At 54.0% G+C, this 25242-nt stretch overlaps 1 protein-coding gene across 10 annotated transcripts in view; it reads right to left on the bottom strand.

Moving 5' to 3' along the window:
* The window catches only part of POC1A (POC1 centriolar protein A), a 95743-nt gene that overhangs the window by 42673 nt on the left and 27828 nt on the right, over window positions 1–25242 (bottom strand). For 8 of the 10 annotated variants that reach the window (XM_070575135.1, XM_070575127.1, XM_070575132.1 and 5 more), the window contains exons 5-9: window positions 24002–24109; window positions 22705–22820; window positions 14796–14929; window positions 3890–3958; window positions 715–813 (exon numbers count right to left, since the gene is read on the bottom strand). In XM_070575135.1, coding sequence (XP_070431236.1) covers window positions 715–813; window positions 3890–3958; window positions 14796–14929; window positions 22705–22820; window positions 24002–24109 — 526 coding nt within the window. The remainder of the gene's footprint in view (window positions 1–714; window positions 814–3889; window positions 3959–14795; window positions 14930–22704; window positions 22821–24001; window positions 24110–25242) is intronic. The other 2 variants (XM_070575129.1, XM_070575136.1) reach the window with 1 other exon arrangement.

Raw genomic sequence — 25242 nt, 5'->3', positions numbered from 1 at the left:
GCTGCCTCTAAGGTCCAGGAGGGAGAGATTTAAACAGCCTGCAGCCACCAGAGTTTAAAACCCTTGGGGCTCCACATCCTTGGCTATAATCTGTATTTCAGCCAAAGCTGAATGTGACCTCATTCAAAGAGACCATATCAGTTATCAATTTCTTTCCACAAATATTTATCAAAAAGTATTGTTAACTATTTTAATTCAGGAACACTGAATGCCCCTTTACCAACAAAGGTACTAAAAATGGTTTGTGGCCAAGGAACTTCCTTTCCATGGTTAAAAAAAAAAGGAAGTGAGAGCAACAGGGCTGGGGCCTTTCCCATCCGTCCCAGCTGTGGCTTCAGGCCCCACACCCTCGAGGAACCCTACATGGGGTCCTATGGCCTGGGGCTTGGCATGGGACAGGTCCTTCCTTTCCTCAGGCCCCAACCAACCAGCAGCACACGCCATGGAAACACCCCCACACCAAATGGTGCGAGACCTAGGCACCCAGCGGTCTACTCTACCAGCCTCTTCACATCTTGTTTGGTCATTCTTCATTTGAAACAAAGCACCACAAATGCCAAAGTATTATTTGGCAAATGACAAGATCTTACTAGAGTACCTTCCCCATGACTGGCCCAAGCCTCCAGCCCCTGATGGTCTCCGAGTCCAATGTTATTCACCATGACACAGTCCACCAGAGTTACAGGGCTCTGACGTGCCTGCCGAGCCACTTACCAGATTCCCAGAGGAGCTGGCTAGCATAGTTGGGGGCCTCTGCACTTTTATGATTTCTCCATAATCGACAACATCAAAGTTACTCTTCCAAACCATCACCTGCCAAGATCAAGAAGCACACAGAATCAGGGGAGAAAAACCCCTTGCCAGTCCTTCTTCATGGAGAAAATGCGCCCGGAAGCCACCCCCAAAGGTCTGGGCCAGTGGTGGGATAGCAGTCCCCTCCTGATACCCCAGTTCAACTCTGGGACCTGCTCCACCTCCCAAAGAGCAGGGTTTTTAGACAGGCCTCAAGATGACCTGGACGTACCATCAGGATGAAGAATCACTGTGTGCCACCACCAGCCCTTTGCACTTGCTGGTCCCTCTGTCTGGGCTGTCCCAGGCCCAAGCTCGGCGTAGCTGTTTCCTCAGACTGAAGAGTCCCCTTCTATACCACCTTCTCAGAGAGGGCTTCCCTGGCCTCCTATGTACTTTTATCAGAGTCTTCTATTTCTTTCCTTCATAGCATCAGAGTCAGTAGTTTTTTAAATCTCTTTGTCCTTTTTCCTAGTTTATCATATCTGTTTCCCCACTGAAACAGAAGCTCCTGAGGGTGGCAGCCTGGCCTGTTACACTGTGAGAAGTGGTTAAGATACAGACACCAGGTCAGACCACTGGGGTTAAGATCCTGGCTCCACCCCTCAGAGTATGGCTCTAGGCAAGTACACAATCTCTCTGCGGCTCAGGTTCCTTCTCTGTGAAAAGGGCTCTGGTAAGGCTCACAGGAGCCAGCTCTGCACAGACACTGACATTATCTCCTGTCCCACTCAGATCTTCATGTCCTAGGCTCCTCCTAAAGGCTGAAGGAGTGGCCCTGCTGGGGAGCGAGAGCGCTCCCTGCTGGAGGGTGTCAACCTGCGGGGCTGTGCTCTTCCAGGGCCACTTCCAGGAGGGGAGGAATTGTGGAGCATGGCTAGTGGTCAACTGAGACCACAGAAAAACCACCATATCCACCTTAGACAAAAATTCAGCATGCCCTGGACGCTTTCCCCGTCAGGACACAGCCACGAGCCTGGTTCTTTGGGAGGCTCCTTGTCACTCCCAGAGCAGCACCACTAATGACTGCCCCCAACTGGTGGCACCTACGGCTCATTAGTCCTCTTTACAAACAGAACACTGACTCACTTACACCCTTGTTTGTAGGGTCTTTGTGTAACTACAAGTCTAACTGCTGAATAAATTTCTAGGAGTGGCATGGCTATCATGAATGTGAAGAGATGATGTCAAATGTCACTCCAAAAAGGCTGTCAGAGAAGACTTTCTTAAGGGCAGCCAGGGAGGCAGGCCTGATGGCATAGCAGTTAACTTTGTACGCTCCACTTCGGTGGCCCAGGGTTCACCAGTTCCTATCCTGGGCATGGACCTACACACCGCTTATTAAGCCACGCTGTGGCAGACGTCCTGCATATAAAGTAGAGGAAGATGGGCACAGAAGTTAGCTCAGGGCCAATCTTCCTCAGCGAAAAGAGGAGGACTAGCATCAGATGTTCACTCAGGGTTAATCTTCCTCAAAAAAAAAAAAGAAAGAAAAAAATCTTAAAAAAAAAAAAAGGAGGCAGCTAGGGAGCTGACAGCAGTGGCTGCCTAAGGAGAGGCTAGAGTGGGCAGAAGCCCCACTTTCTACAGGTTGCCTCTCATACTGTGAGAATTTCTTTTACTGTGACTTTATTTACAATGTGAATTTCCTGTAGTAGTTTCCCTAGTCTTCTAAGCAATGAGCCAGGCCTCCATGCCGAGGGACGGCTCAGGCGTCCCCTTGGCTGTGCTCCTTCCTTGGCCGGTTAGCACAGGAAGTGGCGCTGGTGTGGGGAGATGCCGGCCGCCTCCTCCCCAGACTGTGCTAAAAGAGACTCTAACCACCCTCTGCTTTACTGACAGAGACTCAACCAAAATCGCTCCATTTGGCTGGGGCTGGGGCTGCCTGAGAGGCCAATAGGGCTTTCCTGGGCTGAGCAGTCAGAGCTGTGAGGCTGGCATCAAGAGTCTGAACATTCTTGGGGCTGGCCCCGTGGCCGAGTGGTTAAGTTTGTGTGCTCTGCTGCAGGTGGCCCAGTGTTTCGTTGGTTCGAATCCTGGGTGCGGACATGGCACTACTCATCAAACCATGCTGAGGCAGCATCCCACATGCCACATCTAGAAGGACTCACAAGTAAAATATACAACTATGTACCGGGGGGCTTTGGGGAGAAAAAGGAAAAAAAATAAAATCTCAAAAAAAAAAAAAAAAAAGAGTCTGAACATTCTGGACAACACTCCAGGTCAACAGCAGCTCAGAGCAGCCACCCTTTCCTCTCTGTCTGAGGGGAGTGCAGCTCTCTGGACAAGCAGTACTGCATGGGGAACCTGGAGAAAGATTTCCGACGGGTGGACTCTTCAATGCCCCTGAAGCTCCAGGTGCCAGGCTCTGGGGCAGAGCCTGGGGGCAAGGTGCCCACCAGGAGACAGGTCATCGGTGCTTAGCAGACTAGGCAGGGTGCGCCAGGCTAACAGGCGGAAAGCCTCAGCACAAACGGTGACAAGGTGGGACAGGACCTCCTCACTCAAGTCCTCTCCCTGAAGCCATGGAATTTGAAAATGACACTTCAAGGAGCATAACAAAGCAGGTCAAGGAGCAAAGGGTGACAAATGTCAAAGCAGAGGCTCTGGGGAAGCCACTAGCTCTGCATCTGCTAAGATGCAGTGTCCCTGTCTACAGAACGAAGTGATGAGAGGGCTGGCCCACAGGGTTGCCATGAGGATTAAAGGAGTTATGAAGCTCTTGCCACGTTGCCCACATTACCAGGCCACAGCAAGGATCCAATAATTGCTACCTAATTACTCATTTATAATCAGGAAAAAGAAGTTACTAAAAAGCTTTGTTTTAACTTTTTCACGGCAATGACTGTACAGACTCCTTCCAATCCATGCTGGTTTGAGCAGTGGGGGTTTTGAGATGCTGCCACAGGGTCAGCTCCTGCAGGAGACTGCGCTAGGGAGGCAAGGGTCTGAGTGCCTCACCCCAAGATCCAGCCTTCAAGGTCGCTGAAAGCCACCAAGGAAGCTGGTGAAACCCAGCCCACCCCTAAGATGCCCTGGCCCCCTCTTCTGTTCTGATCAGTATCAGCGGAGATTCCTCAGACCATGCTTTACTTACTTGTTCATCAGAACCTCCAGAAGCAAAATACTCCCCTGTTCTTGAAAAGGCAACAGTGGTGGCTGGACCCTACGGGAGCAAACAGAAAAGAAGAAACACCAAAGGTCACTCCAGACTCTAAACACACAGGAAGAAAACCAGAAGCTCCTGAATGAGAGCGGCAGCCGGAGGGCAAAGGGCTGGGGGCCTCATTCAGCCCATGCTCCTCCTCAGCCTTTGGCCAAGGAACCTGTGGTACCCAGGTATGAGCACCACTGCTGAGACCTCTGTTCCCAAACACCACTCACAGGTCAAAGGCCAGGCCACATGGGGCCACAGGTGGGCAGAGAGGAATGAACAGGACAGTACCTGCTGGCAGCCCTGCTGGGCTGGCATCACTGTCTCCACTTCCCAAGGAGGAGCCAGAGGTCAGAGAGGTGCACTGACTTATCCCAGCAACGGGGTCAAAACTTGGTCCTCCTGACCCAAGCCATCTCCTCCCCTATATCACCCTGCAACGGACCAGAGAAGTATGGAGCCTCAAGGAGGAGCCAATGAGCAGAGGAAGGGCACAGTCAGGGAGCCCAGGCGACACAAGAGGCCAGAACCAGGGCAAGAAGGAGGCTGGGGAGGGGGTTATGGAAGGTGCCTGGGCAGAGAAGCAACAGGATGTGTCTCTCTAATGTGCATGTCACTTTCTTTATGTTTGGACCTTAGGAGGAGATGTGCCCACTCTGGCTTCCCAGGTGCTGAAGGTCTGCACGACTGTCCAAAGGGTGATGCCAGGCCTGTGCCAGCCAGCACACTGAGGGCCAGTGAGCATGTCCAGGCCTGGGGCAGGGGGGGCATGATCTCCTAGTAAAGAGGGAGGGCTCTTCCCCCACATGCCTGAAATCCACTGCAGAAAGATGCACAGAGCAAGAATCTGTTCAGCACAACACCACAAACCATCTCTTCTTCTGAGCCAAACCTTTAGTGTGGCAGTATTTGACACTTCCCAAGCAAAATCAGATAAAAGAGGCTCTCTACTATATGACAATAGTGTGGCCACTGTCACAAAGGCCACCTCAGTTCCTCCAGACCAACACAAGGAGCAGCAAAAACCCCAACTGCCCATACGAGGTATCTCCGGGGCTGATCTAAGCGGCAGAACCATGGACAAGAAGAACACTGGGAAGCACCTTCCACTAGATGCCAGAAAAGACCAGACAAGTTGTGGGCTGGAAAAGGGACCCGTGGTCGTGGAGCAAGGCCAGCTTCTTCCCGCCCAGAAGAGATAGGCAGGTTGAGAGCTGCCCCCTGGGCCTAAGCACCCTGGAGGGAGGGAACATGTCTGTCCATGCTTCTGGAATCTATCCACAGTTCCTCCTCTCTGAGGTGCCCATACTGGGGGTGATGAAGAAGAAAGTAAGTACAAGGCCAGCTAACGCTGAGCACTCAGGCTGGCTGGGAGCACTTCGCCTGCACTGACCCACTTAGTCCTCACAGAGTAGTTTGTACATTTACCTTTCCTAAGGGTAACATGTCCAAGGGGGAGAACACAGCCTGAGAGACCAGAGACAAAGCCTCCAGTCTGTGCCCCTCAATGCCTTCTCTCGCAGGTGGGGCCCCAAGAGCATGGGAATCACAGGGAGTCCTGCACAGCCATCCAACAGGACAAAGGAGATCCATTCTTAGTGACGGGGAACAATGTCCAATTACATCAGTGAGTATGAAATCCCAGGTGCAAGGCACTATGGGCTGCGTGCGCAGTGCCTGAGTGTAGGACCAGGGCAGGTGGGGTGTCACTCAGATCTCTTCCAGGCAGATAGTCATCAAGGGTTAACAAGGTTTATAGGACTTATGGTGGCGGGGGTGGGGGGCGGGTGCAATTTCAGGTAGTTTTACTTGATTCTTGGAAATTTTTATAATTTCCCATATTTTGAATTTTTTAACAATGAGTATATGGCATTGCTACATTACTATATAAACAAAATAAAACTATGTTCATTTTGAGGAAAAACAAAGAGGGAAGAGAGAAAAGGGAAGAAAACCAGTACATGGTGTGTCAAAAAAGCCGGGCTCTTTGCCTGCCCAGATCTGGCTCGTTGAGGAATGGCAGGTTTCCAAGAAGTCACAGCAACTAAGGAACCAAACAAATATTTGTGGGTCAGTCTCCTTTCCTGTTGTCACTCAACCACCAGATGCTAAGCTGGGGACAAGATGCTGGAGGCCAAGCAGCCCATGGCTCAGCAGGGGGATCAGAGCCAGACAGTAGGTACTGGGAGCCCTCCTGACAAAAATTGCAAGAGCTTTCCCCAGAGTCCAAGTCCCAGCAAACTCCAGGGATGGCGGGAACAACAAGTACGGTGGGAGGGGAATCTCAAGGGGGTGAGGCCCACAGTCCTCCTAACAGTGCCCGTGTACCAACAGCACTGCTTGGCTCCCGCACCAGGTACCTCAGTCTTCTTGGAAAGGGTGGCCTGCCACAAAGGCTCCTGCCCTTCTATCCAGGGTCCATGCAAGCAGCCCAGGGCACTCAGAGCACAGCCCAAGAATGGCTGGCCCGGGCTCCACTACGGGCCAAAGCCACCATGGACTGGAACCCAGATGGGCTCTCCACTGCTGCCAATCATCGTCCCTAATCCCTCGGTCAGCCTTTGGGGCCCCAGACAACCCAGCCCCACTTCCGCCCTCAGGAGTGCTCCAGCCCCACTAGACTGCTCACACTCCTCAAACACTGAGAATGAGAAGGTCTTCTCCTCCTCCATGTTCTTTCTGTAGCCTCCTGCACTGAGCTCTTCATCCAGTTATTTACAATCTTTCTTGGTTTTAAAGAAATTCATTTAAGGCTACAAATTTGCCTCTGATTACCACCTTAGATAGATCCGAAAAGTTTCCAATATGTAATATTTTCACCGTCATTCACTTGGAAACAGCTAGTTTCCACTGTGATTCTCTTCAGCCCAGCAGTTATTAAGGAGTACATTCTAAAGTTTCCCCACCCTGAGGCCTTGCGGGGAGTCTCTATCGCTGACAGTGATCAGCTGTGATGCATGTTCTTTGAGACTGTTCTGCCTTCGCTCTGGGTTACTCCTTTTACTTAATTAGTCACTCTTAATCCATTTGTTCACTGGCTCAGGGCAGGGATGTTGCCAAATTGTTTCTTCCCACAGGCAATGCCTAGGGCCTCTGCAGTGACTCCCGAGTGTGACTCTGAGCAATAGCTCTTGTCTGGGCCTTCAGTGGTGTGGAGTCCGACCTGCCCTTGGTCAATGGAGATGCCCACCCACCTGAGGCCCTTGTTCAATCTGCCTCCAGGCCAGATCCACTGGCAGGGATGTCCCATGGGCTCAACCAGGTCCTTCCTCCCTCTCTGGATCTGCTCAGAATCTTTTGTGAGATGATCCTGCCTGATCATCAAGAGCACTGGACACAGCCTAGCCTCCCACCCGACTCTCCCTCCTGACCCAGCCACATTTGGCCCTTGAGCTGGGCCGGACCTACACCCAGTCATTTCACCACACGCCGCCTCTCCCCTGCCAACTTCTAGACCCAAGGGACCCATAGTCCCTGGTTTCTTTACTTTCAAAGCGCAAAGCATCAATGAAGAAAGTGAAAAAAAAAAGGCACAACAAAGGAGCCCATGGTGTTTAGATCCCACAGCTCCTGGTGACTCACTCTGCAGCCCCCTGCAGCCTGTCCAACCTCCCCACTCTCCTCACTGCCTCCCCACCTGACTCACTGAGGAGCCTGAACACCTAAACTTTGACCCCTGTGCCCACGACAACTATGCTGGCAAAGGTCCAGCCAGGTACCCCCAACCACCACCACCTCACAAGGGTTTTGAAATGTTTTTTGTGACGGCCAGTGGACAAAAAGGATTGTCACACCATATGCCCCAAGACAGAAGTAAAAGAAGAGTTGCCATCAAACAGAGACACAGAGGCCACAGAGGCCCGAGAGGCCTCTGGTGTGGGTGGCGGTCTTGGACCACCAGCTCATGTAGGGTGACTGCAACCTAGCCTTCCGTGCTGCTTCCTCCACAAACCCCAGCAAGAAGACACCCGCCCTCGCCCACCAGCATCTGCCATAGGCTGGCTCTTGTGTTCGAGTGGTGGTCCCATGGACAAGGAGCAGCATCTGGGGAGGAACTGCTGCTCATGAACACCATACTCTCTCTTGACCTCGGCCGAGGACACCCGCTCCCAGTCTTCAACCCTGGGCTGCTGGCAGGAGACAGAGGGCCAGGCTGACTTCTTGGTTACTTAGGGTGGAATAAATAAGCTGGCCTCCCTCTTGATGTCCCCTCACTTCTCCCAGAAGGTGCCCAACCATCCAAGCCAGGTATGAGCCTCCCAACCATGGAAGTAATTCTCCAAAATGAAATGACTACACAAGAGTTGCAGAGTGCTGGAAGACAGAGAGGAGAGGTACATTCGGAGAGCTTCCTTCCACCTGGAGCAGCACGAGGGGCAGCTTGTGCCCCAGGCCACTCTGTCACACTGCTGCCTCTTCTCAAGAGTGAGTCCCCCTTGTTGCCACTTCCCAGCCTAGGCTCTGGAATGGTACAAGCTCCCAGTAACATTGGGGGATCCTATACTCTGAGTCCGTGATTTCACAACAACCAAGCCTCTGAGCAAAGCCCCTCACCCAGCCCTGGTTCAGGGCTCTGGGCCCTTGGCCATGGCTGCTTACTGGCACCACGGGCTGGTTGGGGCATATGAAACCATGAGCCCATCAGTCCCCATGCAATTCAGTCACTCCACAGCGACACGAACACCAACTGCACAGCCACAAACACCAGATTTAACTCCCCACCCACGTCCCGCCCACCATCTTCTCCCAAATAGCTCTGGGGACTTAAACCAAATGAGCATGGCTCAAGATTATGTTTCAGAAAATACAGAAAAATAAATCTGTATTTCTAGCACATTGCCCCCACAGTTGCCACACAGAGCTACGAGGGCCTCACTCGGGGTACAAGGCTTCAAGTAATAGCTGTAGTTGGTGGGAAAGCCCTTCCCTCTCCTGCCAGTTTTCCCTGCCACAAAGGGACGGGCGAGATGGGACGAGGAGGCTCCTGTGCAGCCCTGACACTGCTAAGTCTCTACTGGATCCAGCAAGAAGCAGGGACTCCCCTTCCTCCTGCTTAACTGTCATGGCCATGGCAGATCCCACAGCAAGACTTTCCAGAACCTCAGAGGGCACTGGCATCCCAGCCAGCCTAGTGCCATCAGACACCCGGCCTGTCCTCTGGGAGTCAGGCCTGGAAAACATGACTCAATGGATGGGACTAATAAAGGGCACGGCAAAGAGACATGCAGACCAAGGCGCCGGCAGGGCAAACCCACGCAGGGCAGCTGGTGGAGACAAGTGCATTTAGGTCAGGGGAGCCACCACAGCCCACCCGTCAGGGGATGGCTTTCAGGAGTTTTGTGACAAAAGAGAAGCCAAAGCAAGGGGATGTTCTGGAGGAGATGAGAACCACCCTAAACAAAATGACAAGCCAGATAAACCCTGGAGAGACTCCGTGGGTGAGTGAGAGGAGGGGAAACAGCAATATCCACCCCAGAGGGGGAGGGACTGACAGCTAAGGCCCTGTGCCCATCAATGGGGGCCAAGTCATCAGACACCCCCACCACTGACTCATTTTCCTAACAAACACTGCCTGCCCACCCATGGTGCCAGGACCATGCCCATAACAGAAACTTAAATGGCCTTTTAAAGAGCTCTCACCTACTATAGCATGGGATCACTTTCTGAGAGCAGAAGTGGAATGAACTGACATCTGTGAGGACCTACTCTGTCTGGTGCTGGGCAATGCAGACACATCCTCTCCTATTACGAGGCAGACAGGGGAGTCATTGCAGATGAGAAAAGGCTCAGCAAAGTCAAGGTCTTGCCCAATGTCACAGAGTAAGAGGCAAGGCTGGAATGGTCTGACCCCAATGCCATTTCCTCCCACCTGCAGCCTCTCAAAGCTCAGGCTTTTTCAGCTGAACAAGGTGGAAGAGTGCCCATCGTTTTGCCAAACTAGAAACAGGTGGGTACAAGCTGTTTGTTCCTAGAAATATTAGGGGTGCTTCCTTAGAAAGCTGGGCATCAACACCCACCAGACAAGGCTGTGTGAACCCTTCCCAACCAAATGCATCCTGGCACTTGACCTCACTCAAAGAAGCTGGCAAAGGTGACTGGTGCAGGTTCTTTACCAGCCCAAGCCCTGAGAGAGAAACTGTCCATGTCCCCAGGGTTGAAAAGGTGGAGGAAGGAAGGCAATGTGCCATATCCAGGTTGGCAGCACCTCGCTTCTCTGTCTACTTGCCACCCAGGGTGGGCAAATTCAGCTGGAGGTAGGGGGGTAAAGAGGGTACCCTACCTCTCAGCCCCAACAGACCCCAGCCTGTCCCAACCCCCCCCCATCCTGGCAAAGGTGTCAGTGTCTGCTCGGGTTGCATTTGGAAACCTGCCGCCACTGCTGCCTTATCATCACTGAGGCTCTGTGCAGCTGGAGCAGCAGGGCTGTTTAAGGGCTAGAGTCCATGCAAGTTGGAGCCAGGAAAGGGCCTGCCTCGCTCTCTGGCCCGCCAGCCAAGTCACTCAATGACACTCACCCCGTGGAAGCCTCTGAAGAGCCACACGGGCCCCAGCTGCAGCTGATGAGCTGTTCCTGCAGTACAGCATGGGCAGCGTCGAGCTCCCATGGGGCAGGAGCCTCTCTCAGTCCCCAGCCACACTCCCTGAATGACCCCTTGTAGCTCAGAGTTCCAAAGCTAGGACTTTAGGAGAGAAGCCAAATCCTTCAGGCTCACCATAAACTTGTAACTGACGTCTACCCCAGTCCCACAAAATGAGCCGGCCTCACATGGGCTAATGGGAAGTGTGCCAATTATGTACCAGAGAACCACCAAATGGCCAGCATGGTCAGACTCCTGGGCTGATGAGCTGCCCTCAATGCCATCACGTGGGTCCCACCCAGGAGACCCAGGCTGCAGTGGGTGACCCTGATCTTAGCTCGGCAGTCAGCAAGTACCTCCATCCTGGTACCCCTGTGACATTACGAGACACCGAATGGCATATCAGGAGACTTCTGGCCTCAAGCTAGACAAGAGAGCACCAGCCCAATGGCACTGCCTCACCTGACCCTCCCTCCCTATTTCCCCAGAGGGGCTCACTCAGGCCCTGCCCTCACACAGGACATGGGGACACTTCGCTGGCACACACACAGCCCCCACTCCTGGTCAAGGTTTGTCTCACCCCAGCATCAGCTCCCTGTGGCTGGCTTCTCTCAGCTGGCCTCTGACCCCCAGCCTGCACTGTCCCTTCTCACAGGTGTGAAACTGGAAGCACAAGGGAGTTCCTGCTCTATTTGGCAGAAAAACTCAATAGCCCTCCCTCTCATGGCTCTCTCAGGGCTATGCCTGGGGACTGTCACAGGAGGTCCTCCAAATCCAAACCAAAGTTTCATGGGGTTCCATCCTGGTGAAATGGGGTCATATGCAGCAAGGCCAGGACACAAGCAGCCACAAGGCTTGCGGGCCTCCTACACAGACCAGTGACCTAAAAACAAGCGTGCAATCACAACTCAACTTCTAAAGGGCGTAGATGAGTGTGGTGGAGACTGCGGAGACGTGGATACTTGTCCCAGCTCTGCCATCCTAAGCTGCCTGAGGTCCCTACAAGTCCAGACCACTCTCTGGGCCTCAGTTTCCCCACCTGGACTCAAAAGTGCTTTCATATCTGCCATCCTCACCTGTGGGACAGAATCCCTGGGCATATGGGACCCACTCAGAAGCCCTAGGGCCTTCAGGAAGTGGCTGGTGGCAGCTGCGCTTTACAAGGCACTCAGCCACCTCCCGGGACAGAATGCGGAAGCTCAAGTCACCCAGGAGCCCAGGTGCACATCTTCCTGGAAGGACGGGACAGGGAATGGACTTAACGAGTGGGAAGCCTAAGAGGACTGCTTCAGCCCACTCCTCAGCAGCCTTGTGATGCAGCCCCCCTACCAGGCCCTCTCCCTGGGAATCAGTGCAGGTAATACATGCCCCAAAGGCGTCAACCAGGGTGTCAAAGAACTTCCTGGAGCTGAGCCACTCTGACCTGATAGCATCTCACAAACCCTCACAAGTCAGGAACGTCCTCGAAGCACACTGGCTCCCAGGTGACAACACAGGCCCAGCCTCCATGGATTTCTCCCCTTGGGGCTGAGCAAAGCAGCCCCCACTCCTGGCCACAGATCTCCACATATACTAGGTATACAGTCTAGCTGGTGGGCTGTTTTTAAACAACTGCCCAAATTAAGGCTGCTCAGCCACATTATCCTCCCTTAGGAAAGTAACATTAGCTGACTTTGAATTGCCCCAAACCCAGGGGCAGAGCCAGGCCCAACAAGGAGCCACAGCAAACCCTGGCAGACCCTGGGGCCTGGAGGGCAAGGAGGGCTTTGCTTAGGGCAAACAGGCTCTCCTTGGGCAGCCCTGCCCCACACGTACTACGCACTTTGCACTTGCACGCCCACATCAGCCCTGAGACCAGACTCTTCAATCACCCACGTCATTAGGAAGCAGCCCAAAAGTCTTCTCAAGGAAGCAGGTCTGGTCTGCCCATGTGGCCAGCTGCAGAACCTGGCAGCAAGCTGCCATCACCATCGGGGGAGCACAGTGGTCTCACCACGGATATTGAGGAAGAGATGGTGGGCAGGAGAGAATCAGCTCTCTAGGAAGAGGAGGGGCTAAAGCAAGTGCAGGGATGGAGCAGAGTCAGGGCAATCCTGGCTAGCTCCTTCCACCCCGATTCGGTCTGCAGAACCCTGAGCAAGCCAGGCCCCGGGGCTCCCAGCCCGTGGCAGCCCACCATGGGGCTGGTGTCATGGGAAGAGCTAATGGCACACCAATCCTAAGTTTCTCTATTTGATATGGACTTTGAGAGGTTGGGAACAGAAACAAATTTGAGCCTCACACTCCGATTCCCACTTTCATCTGAGCTGCACCCTGGGGAGAAACCAACCTACCTTCACCCAACCCTCCTTCACCCAACCCTCCAAGTACCACATAAGACTCAGTCTGCCTCTCCTGGTTTCCTAACTCATCTCATGCCATCTCAGCTCTGTGGACCTCCCCAGGGAGGCCCCTGCTTCCCAGGCCATGACATCCATTTTGTACCCCTGATGCCCAGCCCAATGAGCTGGGGAGCAGATGACAAACAAACAAACAGATGGCAAAATGAACAGAGCTCACTTCTTCTTCTCCTTTCCTCTGGACACTGTAAGCTTGGTGCCCTGAAGAAGAAATGATTCCATGGAGCCAATTCCCATTCTCTATACCCTCAAACTGCCAGCTGTCCCTCAGCCTGGTTCCCACATGTCTAGGTTCAACAGCAGACAAGCAAACATGCAGTTCCACTTGGCCTGTTTCACTTCTCCAGGAGAACAACATCAACAGGGATCCTTTCTGTGCTTGAAGCTGCACCCAAACATGGGGATGGCATTTCAGACACCACATTCAAGGGTTCTCAGCCTAAGAAGTGAATTGGGTGTTTAAAGAACCCTCAGAAAAAAAGAAAAAGCCCTGGGTGATCACTCAGTATACATCTGTTTGCATGGTGTTTCTGTGTACTGCCTTTTCTTTCTTTTTATGGGAAGCAGGAGAGGCAGTGGCATTCACATGGTTTTTAAATGCTCTCCTGGTTGTAAGATCCAAAACTGGTTACACATTAATCTAAATAATTGACTTGCCAAAGAGCTAACAAAGGTGGCTCCCCAACAAGCTTACAACAGGAGCAGCTGTCACCCCAGCCCAGTGCCGTACATTATATCTAGATGTGCCGGCTCCGGGCAACAGGCCTGCTGTCCTCACATGAGATGTGTCTCTGACAGAGAGGACAAGGGGTCACCACGAGCTGAGGGCAGCAAGTGGCCTCCAGGTCCCAAGAAAGCAGAAGAAAGGGCCCATGCCCTCAAGCCATGGCTAACGGCCCCACGTGCCCCGACTCAGATGACAGTGGGATCCAGAGAGCTCTGGGCTAGACACCTCCCACCTGGCTTCTGATCCAAGATATATGAGCACCCCAAGGCCTCCTTCAGCCCTGAGGGCCCTTCCCTACTCTATATCCTGCCTGCATCCTGCTCACAGGTGGAGAAGGGGATGAACTGTAAAGCTCTGGTCTCCGCCGCCCCTGCCCGACTTGGGTGTGGCAACTATGTCCCAAGAGGAGACATTCTGATGACCACTCTGCTCAGCAGGAAACAGCTCAACCATGACTTCCTGGTGGGAGGTGAGAGGCCCACACCCAACCAGCTGCTAGAGAATGCCCAAGTAGCCCACCTCACCACAGCCCCCGGACAGGGGCCCGTGCCTGGCCACTGCCCACCCAGGGAGTCCAGAGCACCAGATGCGTTGGTGAAAGCCACTCAGAGAGAAGGCCTCTGCTCACTTGATTCAATTCCAGGAATTCCCAAACAAACACGCAGCAAGATTTCTCTCCTTTGCACCTGCCTCTGTGAGACACCTGTTGTTTCTGTCTCCAAAGGGCTTTAAAGTCTGCAGAACCCAAGGAGACCCCAGAAGCAACTCAGGGCATGGGTTCTTGGGCTCTACTCAACTGCTGGACCAAGGAACGCCTGAGGTCATCAGGGGACAGATTCCATTCAGCCACTTAGAGGAAGCCTGCTAACCGCGTTTAGATGCCTGCCCACCCACCCCTCACTCAATTTAACTCCTCTACTCCCTTCTCAGCTGTAGTGCCAGGCCCAGCACTTCTGCCAGAGGTCACAGGTCTTGTGGGTGGCAAACCTGTTTTTGCATCTCACTCCATTGCCTAGGCTATGAGGGCACCACAGAAACCACTCCCCCGTGGGCTCCAAGGGAAGGGCCACCTCAGATGAACCCAGCCCTGCACAGGCCTCAAGGCCGTGTCTCCCACCCACTCCGTGCCAGGCCGATGCCCTCACCTGATGCCCGTGGAGCGTGTAGAGCAGCCGGCCCTCCATGAGGTCCAGGATCTTCAGAGTCGAGTCGCTGGAGGCTGTGACCAGGTAGTTTCCCGACGGGTGGAAGGAGAGGGCATTCACTGCCGCGCTGTGCACTGAGGGAAGGATATCAGTCAGGCGCTGGCTGGGTGGCCCAGGGAGCACAGCTGAAGCCTGAAGATGAGCAATTGGGGCCAACCAAGGCTTGGCACAGGGCTGCCTGGGGTGGCTATCACTCAGAGGGGCTAAGAGGAACCCCTCAAGGATTTCCCAGGAGAGCAGCATGATCAATGGACAGGAGACTCATCCAGAGCTGAGGGCTAGCGGCAGGAGACAGAGGGCAGGCAGGAGCCATGTGGCAAGGTGAGAGGGATCAAGCAATTCCTCCACCTCTCCCACCACACTGAGCAGTCAAGCTGGAGCAGAGCAGAGGGCTCAAATGTAATGCTCAATCTGTCTTACATACTGCTACGTTAGGAAAACCAAGTGGAAAATCAAACCCTTGAAATGCCAATACGATGCCCCAACTCTACAGGAGAAGGGGTGTGTGAGGGCAGGCGAGCAGACAGCTAAGACACACTCTCAGGAGCCAGTTGGGCCTGGGTTCCAATCCCAGCCTCCCCTAGCCCACCTGGTGACCTTGAGCAAGCACCCTGACACACTGAGCCTGTTTATCCTGCTGCATCACAGCACCCACGTGTTAGGGGCACTTGTGGGGATGCTACCAGGTTAAGCCTATGAGGCCTCTGTACAGAGTGAGCCCTCAGATGTCCCTCTCTGCTGCCCCTCGTGGCCCATGCAACTCCAGGTCCTGCCATTTTACACACTCAACAGCTCAACCCCATGCATGACTCTTTTCCCCACTGCCCCAGCCCAAGCCCCACCATCCATCTTGGTGTCTGTCACTCCTCAAGATCCAGCCACCTGTTGGCTCCCCAGCAGTGGGAACTTTCCACCCTTGTTCCCTGTGGGCCCAGGAGTCTCTTGCCCACCTCCTCCCCTGGCCTTGAAGCTCACTGTTCAGAGTCACCTCCTCAGGAAAGCCTCCCCAGACCTGCCCATCAGGGCCACCCCCTTGATTTGTCCTCCTGAAGCGCCATGAGTCTCTGGTCAGTGCACTCTTCACAGCAGGGGCTTTATATTTTGGTGCAGCTATTTGATTCATGGCTGGGTCTCCCATGAGACCATGTGCTCCATCAGGCAAGGGCCGTGCTAGGTCCTTGGCTCCCTACTCAGAGCCTGACACTGAGCGGGACTCAGAAAGTAGCTGGTAAGTAAGTGGGTGAGTTGGACCCAGGCAGGCCACATGGGGATGGCAATGTGTGGACCAGCTACATCACAGCTTCTTAGAGTAGCTGCCAAGGAGGATCTTGGTGCCTTCGTACTCATCATACAGGCCTGGTGAGGGAAACCAGTGGGGCTAAGACAACCATGATCCTCCCAAGTCAGAATTCCCACAGACCTAAAGGCAAATTCTAAAAACAACCCCTCAGCCCAGCCCTGTGAAGCTGCAGGAACCATTCCTGGACCAGTAAACACATTCACTACAAAATGGTCCTCAGTAGAGCCTACGGGGATGCACGAAGCCCCTAGGACACCAGCCCAGCTGATGTGTTGACGTTGCTGGGGAGTGAGGATACATGTTCCCAAGCACACTTAGGAGAGACAGCCAGGGCTTTATGTAACACGATGCTTATGTCTGAACACTGTCTAAGCACCAAGAACCCCAAGAGATGGCCTGGAGAGAGGCTCACGAGGTCTGCACAGCCAGCTCCTAGAGGCACAGTACGGAGCCCCTACAGCCCGACACTCCCCACACTCGAGGCCATGGGGGAGGGGGACCAGCTCTCTCAGTGTTTACCAAAATTGGGGGCACAGAGAGCAGAGGAATAAAGCCATAGCCAACTCCAGCAGGAATTGAACAGGTGCCAGCCACAAGGAGTAGTAGAAAGAACATTAGTAATGCACAGAGTGTGACCATCACTACCCGCATGTGCAGACCCAGAGCAGGGCTGTGGACAGAAGCTCCAGATAGAAAGCAGAGGTTATCTCTGGGGAGGACAGGAATAGGGGGGCTTCTAATTTACTCTGTGTACTTACAGAAATTTTTAGCCATCAGAATACGGTCACTATGATTACACAACTGAGTGAAATAAAAAGTGAATCCTTCCCTCCCCCCAGAAGAGTATGTCATGTTCAGAGAGGCAGGAGATCAGGTCTAGCTCGGCACAGTCCTGCAGGCACTTCAGGTTGTGTCTGTAGGTTGAGAGCCAGTGCCCTGCGCTCCGGAGGGGCCGGCTATGCTCATCTGCATACTGGCTCATGCTGGCAGAGAAGTGGGGTCAGAGGGGGGCAGAAGCACTGTGAGAGCCCCCCAGGGGAGTCCTGCCCACCCTTGACCCCACAGGCCCACAGGACAGCCCTGGGAGGCAGCCCTCCTGCATCTACCTCAGCACTCCCCAGTCTCCCCTTGGGCCTCTTGATATGCTGCTCCTGGCACATCTGCCTCCCTGAGCTCTGGAGAAGGGCGCATTATTCTTGTTCCTGCAGCCCTTGGCAGCCTGCTCTGGGATAACCGCCACCCCCACCCCACCTGAGATGAAGCTCACAAGACGAGCAGCTGGAGCAGGGAGGGTGAGCTCAGGGCTTCCCCAGCACCGTGAGAGTGGCAGGTCAGGGTGTGGATACCACACCAGCGCTTCCCACATGGTCAAGCCGACCCAAGGAGAGAATCTCCCCTAGAAGAAAGGCCAGAAGCCCTGCTCCACTATAAATGGCAGGAATATCAAAGGGTTCCTGGCTGGGGTGGAAACATCTAGAACCATTTACTAGAAGAGGGCTCAGCCTGGCATTCCAGGATTTGGGGGATGTATCAGACACCTACTCGCCTTTCCCCACTCACTCTCCTGCCTTGCTCACCAGTCCCGCCAGCCTGGGGCAGCCTCTCTGGCTCTGTAGAGGTGGCGGAGCCATACCAGGGGGGCCTCATCATAAGAATCACCCCTGCATGACAGTCTCCCACAGAGGTTCAGCTGCCCCACAAGGTGGGGAGCCTCCAGTCACAAAGCCCTGAGCAGTGATGTCCACAAGCAATCCACTTTTCATCCGGCCCAAAGCTGCAGGCCCTCTTCTTGGCTCCATGGCAGACTTCAGTGATAATTGATGGCAGAGTGCCATTTGGGCACAACTGTGAGTTCCTAGCTATTATCCCCCCAACCCCACCTCTAACCCAAAGAAGGGACTCCAACTCAGGATCACAGATAAACCAATGTCAAGATTCTACAGGTCACCAAAAGCCCAGGGAGGGTGGGACTGAGGCTGCTGCAGACCCTGCCCCCAACCATCAGGAACTGGCCGCAGCTTGTGGGCAGCAGGTGGCCTAAGGAGAGACCTGGGTACCCACAATCCACTCTGCCCCACAGCTCTGCATGTTGAGGCCCTCAGCAAACCTGGCTCACTGCGGAGCCCAGAGAAAGCCAAGGTGCCCAAGTAGGAGATACCTTTCTGGAGCAGGCCACGCCAGGGCCAAGCCCCACCCCCAACACCCCACCACAAAGAGCTTGGCTCACTTCACCGAGGGTGGCTTCTCATGATGCACAACCAGCATTACCAGAGACGTGGTAGCTTTGGGTCTACAAAGGACTATGGATTTGCACAATGAAGGTGCTCTAATACCAGCAGCAAAGCACACTCTAAACACTCCTGTTTGCGAAGGTCACATAAATGCCCACTTAAGGATGGCAGGAAAGAGCCAGTGAGTTGGCCAGATCAGGTGGGACAGTGCACCATCTCCTACTCAACCCTTTCAGTTTCAAAATGCCAAGCAAAGAATGCAGACCTGCCGTGCTGGCTGCACAGCTGTTTTAAAACCCTCCATGAACACAGCTGGGGTAGGGCAGAGGTCCAGGAGTGTGCTAAGGACCAGGGACAGAGAACCTGGGACTCTGAGCTCTAACTGGAGTTTCTGGAGAGGGCCAACCCAAGCCCTCTCAGGTGCCTCAGGCAAGTAAAGGGCTAGAATCAACACAGCATGAGGAACCCAGTGTGGAATGGTGGACAGAACACCAGACTCGGAGGCCCTGAGCTGGAGACTCAGATTCACAGCTTCGCAGCTGCCTGACCGTGGGCAAGCCTCAAGCTCCCCAGCCCTGAAATAGGGAGTAGCCTGCCCTGCTGACCACCCAGGCCTGTCACTAGATAAAGGACCTGCACGTGCCTATAAACCGCAAAGCGTATTATGGGTTCCAGGACGGGGGCTGCTGCTCAGATGTCTGAACAGCCTTCTGTGGGCTCACAGCATATGGAGCCTGACCCGCCTCCATGGGGACTGGCACTCCCAGGGCTCCAGCAGCCCCACCAACTCTGTGCTGAATTGGGAAATCAGAACTGCTCCTGCAGTGATAGGCCAGAGCCAAGAAACTCCTTGCCTGAGACAAATGGCACCAGCTGCCTGCTGTAGCCCAAAGTGACTCCAACAACCCACCACAGGACAGGAAGTGCCCTCCATGGAGCAGAGCCCTGGGGCGGCTGGCTACAGGCAGGCTGGGTTCACTGGCCACACGCTGCAGTATCATAAACCAAATTCTCTCAAAAGAGCCCAACAGCCACATGCATCCAAAGCCCACTCAGGAGTGGCTGGTGCTCATCTAGAGTCACCAGGGAGACAATGGACATCACTGTGTCCTTAAAAACTTTCCCCTGATTTCCTAGGGATGAAGGACAGAAAACAGCTCAGGAGTCTGCTGCCAGAGGGCTCGGGGTCCTTCCTAGAGATTCAGCTTCCAAACAGATCCCCCTGCACCTCTGGGGGTGAGGAAGCAGCTGCCACTAAGGGGCCACAGCGAGCCTCTCAGGTGGAAGGTTCAGCCACAGAGCTCGCTAGGGGACCCGCTAGACCCGAGTAGACATGGCCAGGTCCCTCTAGCAGCAAAGAGAGTGAGGGGTGTGTCCTCCCCAACCAATGATCAACCCGGTTCTCTCTGAGCTCCAGAGGGTCAGCCTAGAGGTGATGAGATAAGTTTGCTGCCCTGTGAATACCCACCGTGTGCCATGCACTGGGCAGGGAGCTCAGAGGGAACCCAGGTGTTTATGGGGTACTCCAAGCTCCCCGAAACCTCTGATCTATATTAAGGGTGGCTTAGGAATAAGACACTGCAGGCTCATTGAGTGGCTCTGTCACAACAGGAAAAGATAGCAGCAAAAACAGACTGAAATCTCTCTGTGGAGCCTGCCAGCCTCATGCACCCCAGGTCCCCTCAGGACTCAGCCCCGATGCCATCTGAGTCCACCCATCACCTCCCCAACCCTGCCAGTCATTGACCTGCCACCCCCACACACTGCCAAACCTGCTCCCTCAAGAACCCCAGGGACCTCTTCCCAGCACCCTGCACTCTCCCTGACTGCTCTGCATTACTCCACCTCCTGACCACCCTCCTCACAAGACCCCAGTTTCCTTCATTCCCTGGCTCTGCCCTCTTCAGCCCTCCCATGCTCCCACCCCTCACTCTGGCTGCTTTATGGATCTTTTTCTTTTATGGCCCCTCAGTCACAGGGACCCAGGATGTGGCCTCAGCCATTCTCATGTCCCAGATCCCTGGGCCCAGCTGGCCCCTCCACCCTTCTGCATTAGCTTCTGTCTCTATTCAGTCTCCAAAACCTATCCCCCGGGCCTGACCTCTGCCCCACTCTAATGCCCAGCCCTCACTCAGACATTGGGCACAGACAGCCCACCTACCAGTTACGCAGGCACACAAGCTTCCTACCCAAGTGGGCTCTCAGCACTGCTGTCCTCTCAGATGCCCCTCATCCCATCACTCTTCGAGTGACAGCACTTCTAGCCAGGCTGCATCTATGAGACCCTGAACCAGAGCATGACATTCAAGGCCCTCCCCAATGGGTACCTGCTACTGCACACCACAACCACCAAGCCCAGGATCCCTATTCCTCAGAGGTGGGCCTGGACTCTCCCAGGGTCACCCAGAGATCCTCTCCTCCAGTGTCAAGACTTACGTGGTACAAACCACGTCACCAGCACTGTATTACACCACTCACGTGGATTCTCCCATCAGATCCTCATAAACTTCCTAAGGAGGGCACTGTTACCATTCCCTTCACAGACAGGAAATAGCCTTTACTCCTAACCACTGCACTGACTCGTCACCTTCCCTTCCCATCTCTCCCTGTCCAAGACCTCCTTCCTGACCCCACCCTCCCACAGGCCCCCAGTCAAGTGGGCTGATGTGCCCAATCTCCAACTCAGTCCTGGCCCAGAGCAGAAGAAAGGCCTCTAAGTCTGAAGGAAGGGAGGGAAAGGCGTGGTCTCCAATAGAGGGCAGACCCCACTGCTGTTCTGTTCTAGAAGTCTCTGTCTGAAACAGACAGCATCAATGACAAAACCCCAGGGCTCCCTGTTGAGGAAAGAACCAGCTTTGTGGCTGCTCCCTGCCACCTGGTGGTGGTGTAGGGTACTGCAGGTCTTGACTACCTGAGCTGGCCAGACCCAGAGACCAGATTCCTGACTCCAGGACAGAGTCTCAGCCTCATCAGCACCATTGTCATTGTCAATAATACTGTACATGGCTCCTGTTTTGTGCCAGGCACTCTCTAAGTTCTTGACATGGATCAACTCCTTACCCTCCCAACACCACTGTGAAACAGGCCATATCATTGTCCCGTGGGGCCCAGAGGAGTAAAGTGACCTGCCCAATGTCACACAGCTAGGAATGCCGAAGCTGGCTGCAGAGCCCACCCTCCACCATGCGCTTTTCAAGACCAGGATCCCTCTTCTTGGAAGGTCAGTCGCCCCGGTTAGCCCAAGAAAGTGTTGTCCTCAAAAGTCTAAGAATCGGCTAGGCAAGGCTTATGGGAGGTATAAGGGGGAGAGCTCCGAACCCCAAGCCCCACGCCTTTGTCCAGATATGTCCTTCCCATTTTCAGGTGTGACTTTTGGAAGTGAGCCCACAGACTTTAAACTTAGTCCCAAGTCAATGACCACTGTTCTTCAAACAACTCCAGCTCTGTCCCTCCCCGGTCTCAGCCCTGAGCCCACAGCCCTGCCCGCCTGTTTTGCCTCCTGCACAACTCCCAGTTCCTCTCGTGGCCCCTCACCAGCTCCCTTCCTGGGCTCCATCCCCACAACTGTGGTGACTCACAGCTCTGCCCAGTCACACCTGCTCTCAGGCCAGCTCCAGACCCCAAAACCTTCAGCTATCTCCTCCTAACCCGAGTCTGCCCCACCTTCACCTCCCACCTGGAGCCTGAAACAAGCCCATGTCAACTGCCCACTGTCCTGCCTTTCAAAGACTACAATTAAATCAGGGGACACAGCCCTGGGGCTGGCCCTTAAGCCTGGCCCCTAGCTAAATTGACCCTCACGGCTTATGGCTCCTCATCGGAGGAGGCCATCATGGAAAGACTAGGATTCCCCAGGGCTCATGCAGCCAAGGTCCCACCAACACTGACCTCTTTTGACAGAAACGCCCCCTTCACCACAAGGCCAAGGATTGTCACCTTGGCCCTGAAGGGCAGAGCTTCCATTATAGGGGGAGGCGAGTGGCATGAGAAGCCACTGAGAAGTGCCCCTTGAGAGAAGCCCTGGCCAGAGTCCCATCAAGGGCTCCCCATCTAGATCTGCAGTGTGCATGAGACGCTGCCATCCCACAAGTGGGCAACAAAATGCTTGGTAGTTGTCACGTAGCACCATACTCCATCTCCTGGCTAAGGTTCCAAGCCAGGACAGCCATGCCACAGACTACCTGCCCCTGGAGATTTCAACAGACCCGAGACTCCTTCCCACCGGCCAGTGATATCATCAGGCCCAGTTAAGCACCGCAGCAACGAGCCAGATGCCTGGCAACATACAGTCCCACCGTTGCTGCTCATGGACACTCACACTGATAATGCTGCAAGAGTCGGTGAGTCCGCACATCCCACACCTTCACCGTGTTGTCCATGCTGGCGGCGGCAATGCATGTGCCACTGGGGTGGAAATCCACATAAGTGACAAAGCTGGAAAGACAGGGGCCACCACGTGCTATAGGAGGTCTGCCCTGACTCAGAACAGACCCAAAACCATCCAGCACTTTCCCATCCCTGTAAATCTGTTCATGCTGTTCCCTCAGACCAGAATACCTCCCTTCTGACCTGTTTCTTTACCAGGTGGCTGAGGGAGAGCAAGAAGGAGAGAGTGGGAACAGTGGCTAGCAGTGACATGAAGTGGACTTACCAGGGAGCAAGTCCCAGCATCAACTTCTAAATACAAGTGGAGAAAGTGGTCTTCAGACCAAAGGTCAGCAGCAGCTGGGGGTTCTCAGAGTTAGAGCTTGTGCCCTCACCAGAGCTGGAGGCAGGGAAGGCCCTGCTAGCTGAGGCCCACACACGAAGAGCCAGCAGGGCCCCAGAGCCACTGGCTCACCTATCTCCAGGAGACAGGCCAAGGGCCCTCAATAAACCCATACGTGACAGCCAGGCTGGTATCATGGCCAGCTCTCAAGAGGAGCCCTTACCTGGGGCTCCCTGCTGATGGGGAAGGGCCAGGGTTCATTTAGGAACCCAGAACAGGTGAGTCCCTGCACAAATGCAGGCTCCTCCCTCTCTCGATGATGTGGCACAATACAACGGCCGCCACCCACTACAAGAACCTGACGAGCCTTTCATTTATAAAGCCACCACCACAGATAACATACTAACATGCTTTTTTTTTTCCTTTAAAGCTTCAGTGCAAGGTTGTGTATCCTAGTTGTTAGTTTTTAGTCCTTTATGTGAGCCATCACCACTGTATGACAACTAACAGACAGGTGGTGTGGTTCCACAACCAGGAAATGAACCTGGGCCACAAAGGTGAGACCACTGAATCTTAATCACTAGACCCCCAGGGCTGGTTCCATGCTAACATGCTTTTGGGGGGTCTGGGTTCAACTGTTTTCAGACAGACATGTCAATTCTGAGAACTAGAAAGTGAAGGGAAAAGAGAGGCCCCAAGAATTACACACCTTGAGATTAGGTGCTCCCATTATTTGTGGGGATGGGGATGAGGCTGAACATTCCACTCAAACAGGAAAAGACATGAAGGCAGGGAGCACCAGAGACGAGGCTGCTGGCGCCCACAGAAGGCTACTGGGGCCTTCTCATGCTCAGGTCTGTGCTTTTCTTGAGCACCTGTAGGTGGAGGACAGGCTCTGGGGACTCACCTGCCATGCTCACAGTATGAGTGGACACACTCCCGGCTGGTCTTGTCCCACAGCTTGACAGTCTTGTCATCACTGGCAGACACGATGAGCCGCCCATCGGGGGAGAACCTGAACCAGGCAGGGCACGAGTCACACCATCGTCATGGGTACTGCACACGGTCCTCCACAGCCACCCTTCCTGCTTTTCCCTCTACCCAACCCCAGGAACCAGCCGGGGCTATATGTCATGCTCTGACCCTGAGTGATCCTGGGCCAGGGCTTCCCCTCTGTGAGATGGGTAAGAATAGTGCCCACCTCGTGGTCAGCAGGCAGTAGCGCCATGCACAGGAGGCCCCTGGCACTGCACATGGTGTATGGCAATGTGAGTGCTGACTGCTGGTGCTGTTAGCATTAAGGCAGCCCAAAGCCCACCATCAACATCATTATCCTGTTCCCAGGTCCCCTGAGTCTACATGTGACTCTGAGAATGGGTCAGCAAAACATCGCCTGCCAACAAAAAGATGTGGAGGTCCTGGGGACCCACCATCAAAGGCCCACTGTGGGCTCAACACTTGTCTGCTGGCCTGGTCCCTCCTGTTCTCAGGAGTCTGATGGTGAGGCCTCTCAGCACAATCAAGGGCTTCCAAGGACAAAGGAATGAATGCTCTGGGGAACAAGTAACTTGAATGGGGTCCCCAGCAGAACATGGTAACAGTCCCCAACCTCTGACTCCGTGGTTTTCCAGTGTCCCCAGAAACCCCCAAACCTCTTCCTCTGGAGCATTGAGATTTGACACAAGAAATTTATGTTGAAAGGAACAGAATAAGCTGGAAGTAGGCACGTCTGTGTCTGCAATTCTTGGACCCTGAAAGGTGCTCTGGGTCTCTTGGCTCCCATCCCCACAGCATTCCCCCCTACACCAAAGAGAGGGCCAGTCTCCAGACCGACCCCCCTCAGAAGCTCAGGCCCCCATAAGGTAGCTCTGGAGAAAAATCAACCTCTAAGAAGCAGACCACCCCAGAGGAAAGTAGGCGAGCCTTAGCACCAGAGACTCGGGTTCAAATCCCAGCTCTGCCACTTTACCTGCCATGTGCCCTGGGGCAAGATACTGCACTGTTCTGAACCTCAGCTTCCTCATCTATAAAATGGGAGTGATATTACCTAGCTTGCAGGACTACTACGAGGAATACAAGAAAATGTATAGTGGTAGGACTGACATCATCTTACTGTTAGTGTTGCTATTGCTAATAAGTTGCCCCTGC

This window comes from Equus przewalskii, chromosome 15 (assembly GCF_037783145.1).
Source record: "Equus przewalskii isolate Varuska chromosome 15, EquPr2, whole genome shotgun sequence".
NCBI lineage: Eukaryota > Metazoa > Chordata > Mammalia > Perissodactyla > Equidae > Equus > Equus przewalskii.
Note: the sequence above shows the minus strand (reverse complement) of the source record. Positions and strands in the feature narration are given on the sequence as shown.